The sequence below is a fragment of the Oncorhynchus clarkii genome, chromosome 16, assembly GCF_045791955.1.
Source record: "Oncorhynchus clarkii lewisi isolate Uvic-CL-2024 chromosome 16, UVic_Ocla_1.0, whole genome shotgun sequence".
Lineage (NCBI taxonomy): Eukaryota > Metazoa > Chordata > Actinopteri > Salmoniformes > Salmonidae > Oncorhynchus > Oncorhynchus clarkii.
Window position 1 is genome coordinate 44,070,764 of NC_092162.1, and position 12,358 is coordinate 44,083,121.

General features: G+C 41.3%; 1 protein-coding gene across 1 annotated transcript; it reads right to left on the minus strand.

Moving 5' to 3' along the window:
- Positions 1-558: 558 nt before the first annotated feature.
- LOC139368527 (coenzyme Q-binding protein COQ10 homolog A, mitochondrial-like) lies at positions 559-11,732 on the minus strand. Its single transcript, XM_071107528.1, has 5 exons — positions 11,246-11,732; positions 10,026-10,178; positions 9,604-9,796; positions 9,269-9,370; positions 559-3,125 (listed from the first exon to the last, which is right to left on the minus strand). Exons 1-5 carry the CDS (start codon positions 11,380-11,382, stop codon positions 2,958-2,960), a joined length of 753 nt encoding a protein of 250 aa, XP_070963629.1. The 5' UTR covers positions 11,383-11,732; the 3' UTR covers positions 559-2,957.
- Positions 11,733-12,358: the final 626 nt, after the last annotated feature.

Consider the following 12,358-nt stretch of genomic DNA (forward strand, 5'->3'; position numbering starts at 1 on the left):
TGTAGTCATGAGGCTCTGCACCAGGCCAAGCCTGTTTCTGTTTACAAGGCTAGATAGCTGAATTATTAACAAGGAAGTGGGGCTTTTAGTGAACTTTATTTCATGTCCTCAATCAATTGATATTGTTCTGGTTAGGTGAAGTATCATGCAACATGCAAGTAATTGTTTTTCTTATTTTGTGATTTGAGTGTCATAGATATATATGGTGGTTTACGGGAGATTTGTAATCCTAGTAATAATAGGAAAATAGGTCTTTTAACTCTCCTCTCTGTGTCGTTATTAATAACTGGCCCAGATACCAACACCCTGCTCTCATTGCTTGCGCTTTGGTTTCCTTTTGAAAAGGCCGCATCACACCCACCCCTGCACGTCCCTTGCTACATAGCGACAAACCAAGGCATTCTTAACACGAGTCCCCACAGCTCTACACCACCTGCCAAAGTTTTATAACTTGAGCAAATCCCAAAGGTGACCTGAACAGCTTGCTACATGCCACAACTTCTGAAAGCAGTGATTTATGGCTAGATTACATTACACTCCCATGATTCTCAAAAAGTATATCGTCGGGAACAATCCCATTTTATTTTTTTAAACAACATTTACGAGTGGTGGAAATATCGTTGGCTCTATAACTACGTTGCATGCACACATATTCCCAATATTCCATTGATAACTCATTTTGTATTGAGCAGTGTCCAGTTGCTCATGGTCAAAACCAGAATTTCTAATGGAAAAGAAAAGGAGAGCACAGTACACTGTAGTGTTTGCTGTACAACTGATACCATGGCTACAGGTGGAAATGCATACACACTAAAGTATGATTAACAGGCAAAACAACTTTGATCAGCATGCAAAACTCAAACAACATACTATGCTCATACACTGCATGGGTCTCAACACCCATCTGTGCATTATTGCTCACTTAGAACTAATTGAAATAAGTAAAGATAGGCGTAATTGTGAATACAGTAGGATGATTCATTCCACCTCCTCCATCTTCGTTTACAATACACACAACATGCACACAAATGCAATTGCCTTACATTCACACACACTTAATAGTTTCATTTTCCATATCCAGTCTCTTACAGCTCACTGATAAGAAAGGACTGGGTAAATGAATGCAATATGGCATCAACACCTAGCTTTGTGGCTTGTACTACATTGCTTCTACTTGTCAAGTGCAATTTGATTCAAAAGCAGTACTACTACCTGTGCTTGATGCCGGAGACTGGATAAAGACAAGAAGTTGCTTCGAAGTATTGAGACATTTCTTATGAGTCGGGATTCTTGCTTTAATAACAAACGGATAGTCTTAAATCTTAAAAGACGTACACTTGCTTCCTATGTTCACCTTTCATGACACCTGAGAGTAAACAAATCGGTTTGACTGAGCCCTTTGTTATTACACATGAACTAAAATGAAATGCAAATGTCTTCCCATTAAAACAAAGGCAAAACAAACAGAAATGCAATTCCAAAGAAAATATCCTACACAAGTAGCCATATCGTGCATGCATAAATAATTGCAATACTTTGTCTTGTTTCATTTATGAACTCGCTAGGCAGCTTGTGTTGACACTTTATAGAATTTTCACAGCTCCTGTTCTCCATATTTACATAAAGCTTAACATTGAAGACAAATTAATGTGCTTAATGTGTGTAAGGTGCAAATTACCAATGATTAAAACAATCTATGAAAAATGAAGCACTTTAACAACATTCTCTCTACACACAAAGGAAGCAGTTGGCTTGCTATTTAAAAAAATATATATAATAAATAATTTTTAAAAAGCACTTCTTGGTATAAACAATACATTTAAAATATATTTAAAAAAAAGGGGCAATCTGCAGTTGCTGAATCCATTTTTGGACATAGAATTCATTTGATTCTTGACAAATAACTTAAAACGCCTCACGAGCTTACCCCATCAGAAACCAAAATATAAACTTGTTTTATTACCAATGTTTGTAAACAAGCAAACAAAGCAAATGTAAAACATACAAATAACTGTATAGCCTCAACATATATTTTCACATAGGCATGGTTAAAACTATAATTTTGATATCATGGATAGTCAGTCCAGGTATCCATAGATCTGTCTATGAATTTGAGAGTAGTTACATTTATCCAACCCAATCCCTCAGCTTTTTACTGAAACAGTGGTTGTGGAGCATGCTTAAAATTGTTATTGTTTCAACTATGGATTGCCCCTTTAAGATATATTCATTTTACAGGATTGGATGACTATAACCTAGCAGGTCAGTGGAGTGCACCTGCACCCACTCTTCAGCAATCTACAGTGTCTAAAGCAGTCATATACTATGACGTACTCAAAATCGTCCATGTCATTCGTTCACTCAATAGTGTCCTGCTCACTCATGATTACACAGCAATAAATTCCATCTATTCTGATTTGCGTAGTGGCTTTTTTGTTTTACAACTAGACTTAGAAGGATTATTATTTTAAAATTGCAAACACACGTCAATGCAACAAGGGGTCTGTGCTGAAGAGTAACCCTTGTGAGGAGGTAGATGGCAGCTTTTTACAAGAAAATGATCCAGGCTAAGATAATGGACTTTCAAGTCAACTATAGTTGTGTAGGGTGATAAGCCAGGCAGATGCCCACACTGATTGCTTGGTCCTTACTCTATAATGTGAGGAGGATGCACTAGTGGCAGCTTAGCCTGGTCACAGATCTGCTGTCACAGATGGTCCAAGATCTCAGAAGAGCTGTTTGTCATGCCAATGTGACCATAGGAGTTGGCAAGACGGCACAAACAGACCTGGGACCAGGCTATTGGTATCTGGGCCTTGGTGGTAATGGAGACTGAAGGCGGTTGATGGGGGCTGGGTCGTGTAGTGTCCTGCTGCTCCAGCTAGGTGATACAGGGGACTGCCAGGGTGAAGGTGCAGGCTGGTTTTGGGGCAAGGGCACACAATGCCAGATGGACCTCACGTTTGGTGTACCTCATGGAACATTAATTCCCGTGGGACGCAAGTCTGTGGGCCGTAGAGCGTGCCGGCCCGGCGCTCAAAGGCAGACACATTCTTTTTTACCACCTCGTCAAAAAACACAGTTGCTAACTGGGAGTGGAGCAAGGAACGGAACTCAAACGAGATCTGTGTGGCAGGAAGGAGGGAGAGGGTAGAATATCAAATCAGAGAAGACAAATAAAAGAGAAAAAGGAAAAACAGAGTAGAAAGAGAAAATACACTACATAACCAAAAGTATGTGGCCACTTGATCATCGAACATCTCATGGGCATTAATATTGAGTTGGTCCACCCTTTGCTGCTATAACAGCTTCCACTCTTCTGGGAAGGCTTTCCACTAGATGTTGGAACATGGCTGTGGGGATTTGCTTCCATTCAGCCACAAGAACATTAGTGAGGTCGGCACTGATGTTGGGCAATTAGTCCTGACTCGCAGTCAGAATTCCAATTCATCCCAAAGTTGTTCGATGGGGTTGAGGTCAGGGATCTGTGCAGGCCAGTCAAGTTCTTCCACACCAATCTCAACAAACCATATGGATCTCGGTTTGTGCACGGGGGCATTGTCATGTTGAAACAGGAAAAGGCCTTCCCCAAACTGTTGCTACAAAGTTGGAAGAATAGATTAGTCTAGAATGTAATTGTATGCTGTACTGTTAAGAGCTCCCTTAATTCGAACTAAGGAACTAGCCCGAACCATGAAAAACAGCCAGAGAACATGATTCCTCCTCCACCAAACTTTACAGTTGGCACTATGCATTGGGGCAGGTAGCTTTCTCCTGGCATCCGCCAAACCCAGATTAATTCTTCAGACTGCCAGATGGTAAAGCGTGATTCATCACTCCAGAGAACGCGTTTCCACTGCTCCAAAGTCAAATGGCAGCGATCTTTAAACCCCTCCAGCCGATGCTAGGCATTGCGCATGGTGATCTTAGGCTTATGTGCAGCTGCTCGGCCATGGAAACCCATTTCATGAAGCTTCCAACGAATAGTTCTTGGGCTGACGTTACTTCCAAAGGAAGCTTAGAACTTGGTAGTGAGTGTTGCAACTAAAGACAGGTGATTTTTACGAGCTACGCACTCTGCGTTCCCGTTCTGTGAGCTTGTGTGGCCTACCACTTTGCGGCTGAGCCGGTTGCTCCTAGAGGTTTCCACTTCAAAAAGTCACTGCGCTCTTCAGTAAGGCCATTCTACTGCCAATGTTTGTCTATGGAGATTGCATGGCGGTGTGCTAGATTTTATACACCTGTCAGCAACAGGTATAGCTGAAATAGCCAAATCCACTAATTTGAAGGGCTGTCCACATACTTTTGTGTGCGTGTGTATATATATATATATATATACACACACAGTGCCTTGCGAAAGTATTCGGCCCCCTTGGACTTTGCGACCTTTTGCCACATTTCAGGCTTCAAACATAAAGATATAAAACTGTATTTTTTTGTGAAGAATCAACAACAAGTGGGACACAATCATGAAGTGGAAGGACATTTATTGGATATTTCAAACTTTTTTAACAAATCAAAAACTGAAAAATTGGGCGTGCAAAATTATTCAGCCCCCTTAAGTTAATACTTTGTAGCGCCACCTTTTGCTGCGATTACAGCTGTAAGTCGCTTGGGGTATGTCTCTATCAGTTTTGCACATCGAGAGACTGACATTTTTTCCCATTCCTCCTTGCAAAAAACAGCTCGAGCTCAGTGAGGTTGGATGGAGAGCATTTGTGAACAGCAGTTTTCAGTTCTTTCCACAGATTCTCGATTGGATTCAGGTCTGGACTTTGACTTGGCCATTCTAACACCTGGATATGTTTATTTTTGAACCATTCCATTGTAGATTTTGCTTTATGTTTTGGATCATTGTCTTGTTGGAAGACAAATCTCCAGGTCTTTTGCAGACTCCATCAGGTTTTCTTCCAGAATGGTCCTGTATTTGGCTCCATCCATCTTCCCATCAATTTTAACCATCTTCCCTGTCCCTGCTGAAGAAAAGCAGGCCCAAACCATGATGCTGCCACCACCATGTTTGACAGTGGGGATGGTGTGTTCAGCTGTGTTGCTTTTACGCCAAACATAGCGTTTTGCATTGTTGCCAAAAAGTTCAATTTTAGTTTCATCTGACCAGAGCACCTTCTTCCACATGTTTGGTGTGTCTCCCAGGTGGCTTGTGGCAAACTTTAAACAACACTTTTTATGGATATCTTTACGAAATGGCTTTCTTCTTGCCACTCTTCCATAAAGGCCAGATTTGTGCAATATACAACTGATTGTTGTCCTATGGACAGAGTCTCCCACCTCAGCTGTAGATCTCTGCAGTTCATCCTGGGCCTCTTGGCTGCATCATGGGCCTCTTGGCTGCATCTCTGATCAGTCTTCTCCTTGTATGAGCTGAAAGTTTAGAGGGACGGCCAGGTCTTGGTAGATTTCCAGTGGTCTGATACTCCTTCCATTTCAATATTATCGCTTGCACAGTGCTCCTTGGGATGTTTAAAGCTTGGGAAATCTTTTTGTATCCAAATCCGGCTTTAAACTTCTTCACAACAGTATCTCGGACCTGCCTGGTGTGTTCCTTGTTCTTCATGATGCTCTCTGCGCTTTTAACGGACCTCTGAGACTATCACAGTGCAGGTGCATTTATACGGAGACTTGATTACACACAGGTGGATTGTATTTATCATCATTAGTCATTTAGGTCAACATTGGATCATTCAGAGATCCTCACTGAACTTCTGGAGAGAGTTTGCGGCACTGAAAGTAAAGGGGCTGAATAATTTTGCAGGCCCAATTTTTCAGTTTTTGATTTGTTAAAAAAGTTTGAAATATCCAATAAATGTCGTTCCACTTCATGATTGTGTCCCACTTGTTGTTGATTCTTCACAAAAAAATACAGTTTTATATCTTTGTTTGAAGCCTGAAATGTGGCAAAAGGTCGCAAAGTTCAAGGGGGCCGAATACTTTCGCAAGGCACTGTATGTATGTATGTATGTATGTATGTATGTATGTATGTATGTATGTATGTATATATATATATATATATATATATATATATATATATATATATATAGTGCATTCGGGAAAGGATTCAGACGCCTTGACCTTTTCCATATTTTGTTACGTTAAAGCCTCATTTTTCCACGTCAATATACACACAGTACCCCATAATGACGAAGTAAAAACAAGTTTTCAAAAATTTTGCAAATATATACAAAATAAAAAACTTACAATACCACATTTACATACGGTTGAGGTCAGAAGTTGACACACTTAGGTTGGAGTCATTAATACACGTTTTCAACCACTTTCTTGTTAACAAAATATCATTTTGGCAAGTCGGTTAGGACATATACTTTGTGCATGACAAGTCATTTTTCCAGCAATTGTTTACAGACAGATTATTTCACTGTATCACAATTCCAGTGGGTCAGAAGTTTACATACACGGAGTTGACTGTCTTTAAACAGCTTGGAAAATTCCAGAAAATGTCATGGCTTTAGAAGCTTCTGATAGGCTAATTGACATTTGAGTAAATTGGAGGTATACCTGTGGATGTATTTCAAGGTCTACCTTCAAACTCAGTGCCTCTTTGCTTGACATCATGGGAAAATCAAAAGGAATCACCCAAGACCTCAGAAAAATAATTGTTGACCTCTACAAGTCTGGTTCATTCTTGGGAGTAATTTCCAAATGCCTGAAGGTACCACGTTCATCTGTACAAACAATAGTACACAGTATAAACACCATGGGACCACGCAGCCGTCATACCGCTCAGGAAGGAGATGCATTCTGTCTCAGAGATGAGCGTACTTTGGTGAGAAAAGTGCAAATCAATCCCAGAACAACAGCAAAGGACCGTGTGAAGATGCTGGAGGAAACAGGTACAAAAGTATCTATATCCACAGTAAAACGAGTCCTATATCGACATAACCTGAAAGGCCGCTCAGCAAGGAAGAAGCCACTGCTCCAAAACCTCCATAAAAAAGCCAGACTACGGTTTGCAACTGCACATGGGGACAAAGATTGTACTTTTTGGAGAAATGTCCTCTGGTCTGATGAAACAAAAATAGAACTGTTTGGCCATAATAATCATCGTTATGTTTGGAGGAAAAAGGGGGAGGCTTACAAGCCGAAGAACACCATCCCTACCGTGAAGCACGTTGGTGGCAGCATCATGTTGTGGGGGTGCTTTGCTGCAGGAGGGACTGGTGCACTTCACAAAATAGATGGCATCATGAGGGAGGAGGAAAATTATGTGGATATATTGAAGCAACATCTCAAGACGTCAGTCAGGAAGTTAAAGCTTGTTCGCAAATGGGTCTTCCAAATGGACAAAGACCCCAAGCATACTTCCAAAGTTGTGGAAAAGGGCTTACAGACAAAGTCAAGGTGTTGGAGTGGCCATCACAAAGCCCTGACCTCAATCCCAAAGAACATTTGTGGGCAGAACTGAAAAAGCGTGTGCGAGCAAGGAGGCCTACAAACCTGACTCAGTTACACCAGCTCTGTCAGGAGGAATGGGCCAAAATTCTCCCAACTTATTGTGGGACGCTTGTGGAAGGCTACCCAAAACATTTCACCTAAGTTAAACAATTTAAAGGCAATGCTACTAAATACTAATTGAGTGTATGTAAACTTCTGACCCACTGGGAATGTGATAAAATAAATAAAAGCTGAAATAAATCACTCTACTATTATTCTTACATTTCACATTCTTAAAATAAAAGTGGTGATCCTGACCTAACCTACTGACCTAAAACAGGGAATATTTACTGGGATTAAATGTCAGGAATTGTGAAAAACTGGGTTTAAATGTATTTAGCTAAGGTGTATGTAAACGTCCGACTTCAACGCTAAGTATTCAGACCTTTTACTCAGTACTTTGTTGAAGCACCTTTGGCAGCGATTACAGCCTCGAGTCTTCTTGGGTACGACGCTACAAGCTTGGCACACCTGTATTTTGAGAGTTTCTCCCATTCTTCTCGGCAGATCCTCTCAAGCTCTGTCAGGTTGTATACGGAACGTCGCTGCAGTTATTTTCAAGTCTCTACAGAGATGTTCGATCAAGTTAAAGTCCGGGCTCTGGCTGGGCCACTCAAGGACATTCAGAGACTTGTCCCAAAGCCACTACTGCGTTGTCTTGGCTGTGTGCTTAGGGTCATTGTCCTGCCAGTCTGAGGACCTCTGTACTTTACTCCGTTCTTATTTCCCTTCTGGTCTCCCAGTCCCTGCTGAAAAACATCCCCACAGAATGATGCTGCCACCACTATGCTTCACCGTAGGGATGGTGCCAGGTTTCCTCGAGATGTGACGCATGGCATTCAGGCCAAATAGTTTAATCTTGGTTTCATCAGACCAGAGAATCTTGTTTCTCATGGTCTGAGAGTCCTTTAGGTTCCATCTGGTAAACTCCAAGTGGGCAGTCATGTGCCTTTTACTGAGGAGTGGCTTCCGTCTGGCTACTCTACCATAAAGGCCTGATTGGCTGAGTGTGGCTAAGTGCTGCAGAGTTGGTTGTCCTTCTGGAAGGCTCTCCCATCACCATAGAGGAACTCTGGAGCTCTGTCAGAGTGACCATCGGGTTCTTGGTTAGCTCCCTGACCAAGGCCCTTCTCCCCCGAATGCTCAGTTCGGCCTGCCGGCTCTAGGAAGAGTCTTGGTGGTTCCAAACATTTTCCATTTGATGGAGGCCACTGTGCTCTTGGGGACCTTCAATGCTTCCTCAGCACGATCCTGTCTCGGAGCTCTACGGACAATTCCGTCAAACTCATGACTTGGTTTTTGCTCTGACATGCACTGTCATTTGTGGAACGTTATATACCATAGACAGGTGTGTGCCTTTCCAAATCATGTCCAATCAATTTCATTTACCACAGGTTGACTCCAATCAAGTTGTAGAAACATCTCAAGGATGATCAATTGAAACAGGATGCACCTGAGCTCAATTTCGAGTCTCATAGCAAAGGGTCTGAATACTTATGTAAATAAGGCATCTTTTTTTTTTTATGTTATACATTTGCAAAAAATTCAAAAAAACTGTTTTCACTTTTTCATTATGGGGTATTTTGTGTAGATTGATGAGGAAAAAGAACAAGGCTGTAACATAACAAATTGTGAAAAAAAGTCAAGGGGTCTGAATACTTTCCGAATGCACTGTAGTGTAATTTTGTCAGACTGCTCACATGCAAAGGGTGTATGCACAAATAGAGAGCAAGATTAGAAGAGAGGTGGGCAGCATTAGATAAAGACAAGGGCCACAAGCTGGGGCTGTCATATTCACCGAAACGTCCACAGTGCAGGTGCGGGGATAACCAGGGATGCCAGGACTGAAGCGCCATATTGTCTCCAGGTGGTTGAAAAGTGTTCCGTCTGTGCACACCGCCTATCACAAAACAAACAATTATCATCATAATTCATGAAGCCAAAATTAAGAGGGTTGCAAAACTCTGTTCCCAAGAATCCCAGGATTTCCAGAAATCCTGGTTGGAAGATTCCTGAAGTCATGAGGGAATAAGCAGGAACCCTAGAATACTCCAACCAAGATCTCTGGAAAACCTGGGAATTTTAGGAAAGTTACTGGAATTTTGAATCCCAAATTAAGCGGAATGAACTTACTTTGACCATGTGGGGTCGCACCACACTGATCATGGATGTGTATCGCTCTACAATGGGTGGGAACCCCACCTCCAGCTGAGCTTTGGAGTGGCCTGCCCTCTTCATGATGGTCTGGGACTTCTTACACCAGGGAACAAAGAGTTTGTAGTCATCCACGTTGGCTACCACATCATACATCTCCAGCATAGAGTACCTGAAGCAGCATAGTAAGAGGAGTTTGAAAACAACAACATTACATAACTTAATAAACACCTTCCACTTCCATGTTGTGTTTCAAATAGAAAAGGCCCTATTTTTTAAAACTTTAATATGAAATCTAGCCATGACTTCTTTTTATTTATGCATTCAAGCTCTGGTTTACCATGTACATATGGAAATATAGTCTTACAATATATTTTCTTTCATGGGTGGTACCATCTTACCCCAGTATCCTCCGCTCCGAGTACTCCTTTCTCTTATTGGTGAACCCCATGAAGGTTCTGCTGTGGGGAACTGATGTCATCATGTCCAATTCCTGCTGGTGGCAAAGCACTCTGGGAGTCCTGGTCATTACAATACCACATGATGACAAGTGTCTGATGGGGAAGGGAGACGAAGAGAGGAAATGTTCAAAATACCACAACATCTCTAACAAACACCCTTTTCCAGGCAGGCTTCCTGCCATTAGAGTCAGGGCAGAAATAATATATTGCCAAAAGGGGGAATAATTCTCAGTAGTATCCTATCCGTCAATCTTTCAGACAAGCTATCAGGCTATATTCTGAGTAAACACATGAATGGAACTATATGTAATGTGACCCACTCAGCCTATTCATTAGCCAAGTTTGAGTTTATATTGGACAAATGAAGGTAGGTCCCAACCCGTTTGCTTCCGTTTGGTTCCCAGAGTAAACAGTAAACGGTTTCCATTGCAAAACCATTTGCAACAGACCAAATGTTTTGCAACGGAACTCAGCTAATGAACACCCCCCAGGGATGAACCCCATGAAGGTTCTGCTGCGGGGAACTGATGTCATCATGTCCCAATCCTGCTGTTGGCAAAGCACTCTGGGAGTCCTGGTCATGCATCCCTGGGGTGTATTCATTAAGTTTTGTAAAGGAAATAGTTTACTGTTTAAGAACCAAATGGACGCAAACAGAGCAAACGGAACTAAACGGGGAGGGACCTACCTGAATTTGTCCAATAGAAACTCACATTTTCGTTGCAAAACGTCTTCTGTTTGGAGTAAACAGTTTCGGTTTAAAAACGTTTTGCAACAGAAGAAACGTTTGCAACAGAATCGGAGTAATGAATACACCCCATGTGCTCACTACAAATAACTGTGACAGTCATGGAAATATAATTCGTCAGAAATATAAGAATTACAAAGAGTAAGGCAACTACTTACATAGTGAAACAAATATGAAGTACAACACAATATGCATAGCCTATGACATGTGATTGAAAAGGGAACGTTTTAGTCCTAAATGCTAATTATACAGAAAGCACGTAATGTTCTTCAGAGTGGACCTTCATTATTTCAACCAGTGCTTGGTTGTAACAAAAACCTGCCCCATGGGGATTGAAATAGATGGTAAATGCGCACGTACAGCACTGATTGGTTGACGCTGTCACTCGAAATTAAACATTTATTCATCTCACCTGATGGTTTGTCTCATATGTTCTCTTGACCCCGCGGTGTGACAAGGTGAGCGACCTGAGCCAACAGCAATCTCCAGAAATTCACTGAATGTCCGCACACCCATCGGCATTCTCCGGGCAGTTGTTGAGGCTGCCATTATATTTGATGTGGGTTATTTTACTACAACCTCAAATTGGAGAACGGATCATTGAATCTGTAGGTTACTGCTGAAAACACTGATCTTCGCCCACTTCGGATTGGCTATTCGAAGCAATTCACTTATCCAAACAGGCCTAGACGCAACAAAAAAGGCCGCGTTTAGTCTATATTATAAAAACGTTCATAAAGTAATCTATTTATTCTAAGCTCGATGTCCTGGGTCGCTGAGGGTGCATAAATTGCGCTTTCGGGTTTTCCCATACGACGACAGCCCCTTAAAATATCGTCCTTCTCTGTGCTCAGTAAAGTAAACAAATACCGGTGTCGGTCAGGCCAGGGACAAACCTTACCAGAGAGGACGAGACGAAACGAGATGGTTTACTCTGCCCAAAATCTGTCCACGAAAATAAGACCACGAAGTGAATAATTTTTGTAGGGAAGTCAAGACTTATTTGATCGAATATACGTTTCGTAATGGTTAAATTGTTACGAATGCACTGATATGTGGACACACGTGGCATTTTGCCCCCCCCAAATACTTTATATTGGCTGAATGACGGGAAGGCCGTCGTTGTAAATTAGAATTTGTTCTTAACTGACATGCCTAGTTATTAAATAAAAATATATGCTTGTTCACATGCGTATCTGCCTTTTCGTTGGATAGAATGGTCCAAACTAATCTCGCCTCCTTCCATCTTTGATGACATTTATTTCCATTGTTAAGAGCGGTCACTAGACTATCTTGTCAATAGATGATATTTGACCGTACTGTTTTTCAGTGGTGGAAAAAGTACCCAATTGTCATACTTGAGTAAAAGTAAAGAACTCGTTATGAAATTATTCAAGTAAAAGTGAGTCACCCAGTATAATACTATTTAAGTTAAAGTATAAAATAATTTGGTTTTAAATATACTTAAGTATCAAAAGTAAAAGTATAAATCGTTTAAAATATCTTATATTAAGCAAACCAGATG

Excerpts from the sequence above, each read along its gene's own strand:
- LOC139368527 (XM_071107528.1), bottom strand. The coding sequence starts at position 11,382 with ATGGCAGCCTCAACAACTGCCCGGAGAATGCCGATGGGTGTGCGGACA. Across the intron at positions 10,179-11,245 it reads CATATGAGACAAACCATCAG|ACACTTGTCATCATGTGGTA; the intron begins GTGAGATGAATA and ends CTTCCCCATCAG. Across the intron at positions 9,797-10,025 it reads TCGGAGCGGAGGATACTGGG|GTACTCTATGCTGGAGATGT; the intron begins GTAAGATGGTAC and ends ATGCTGCTTCAG.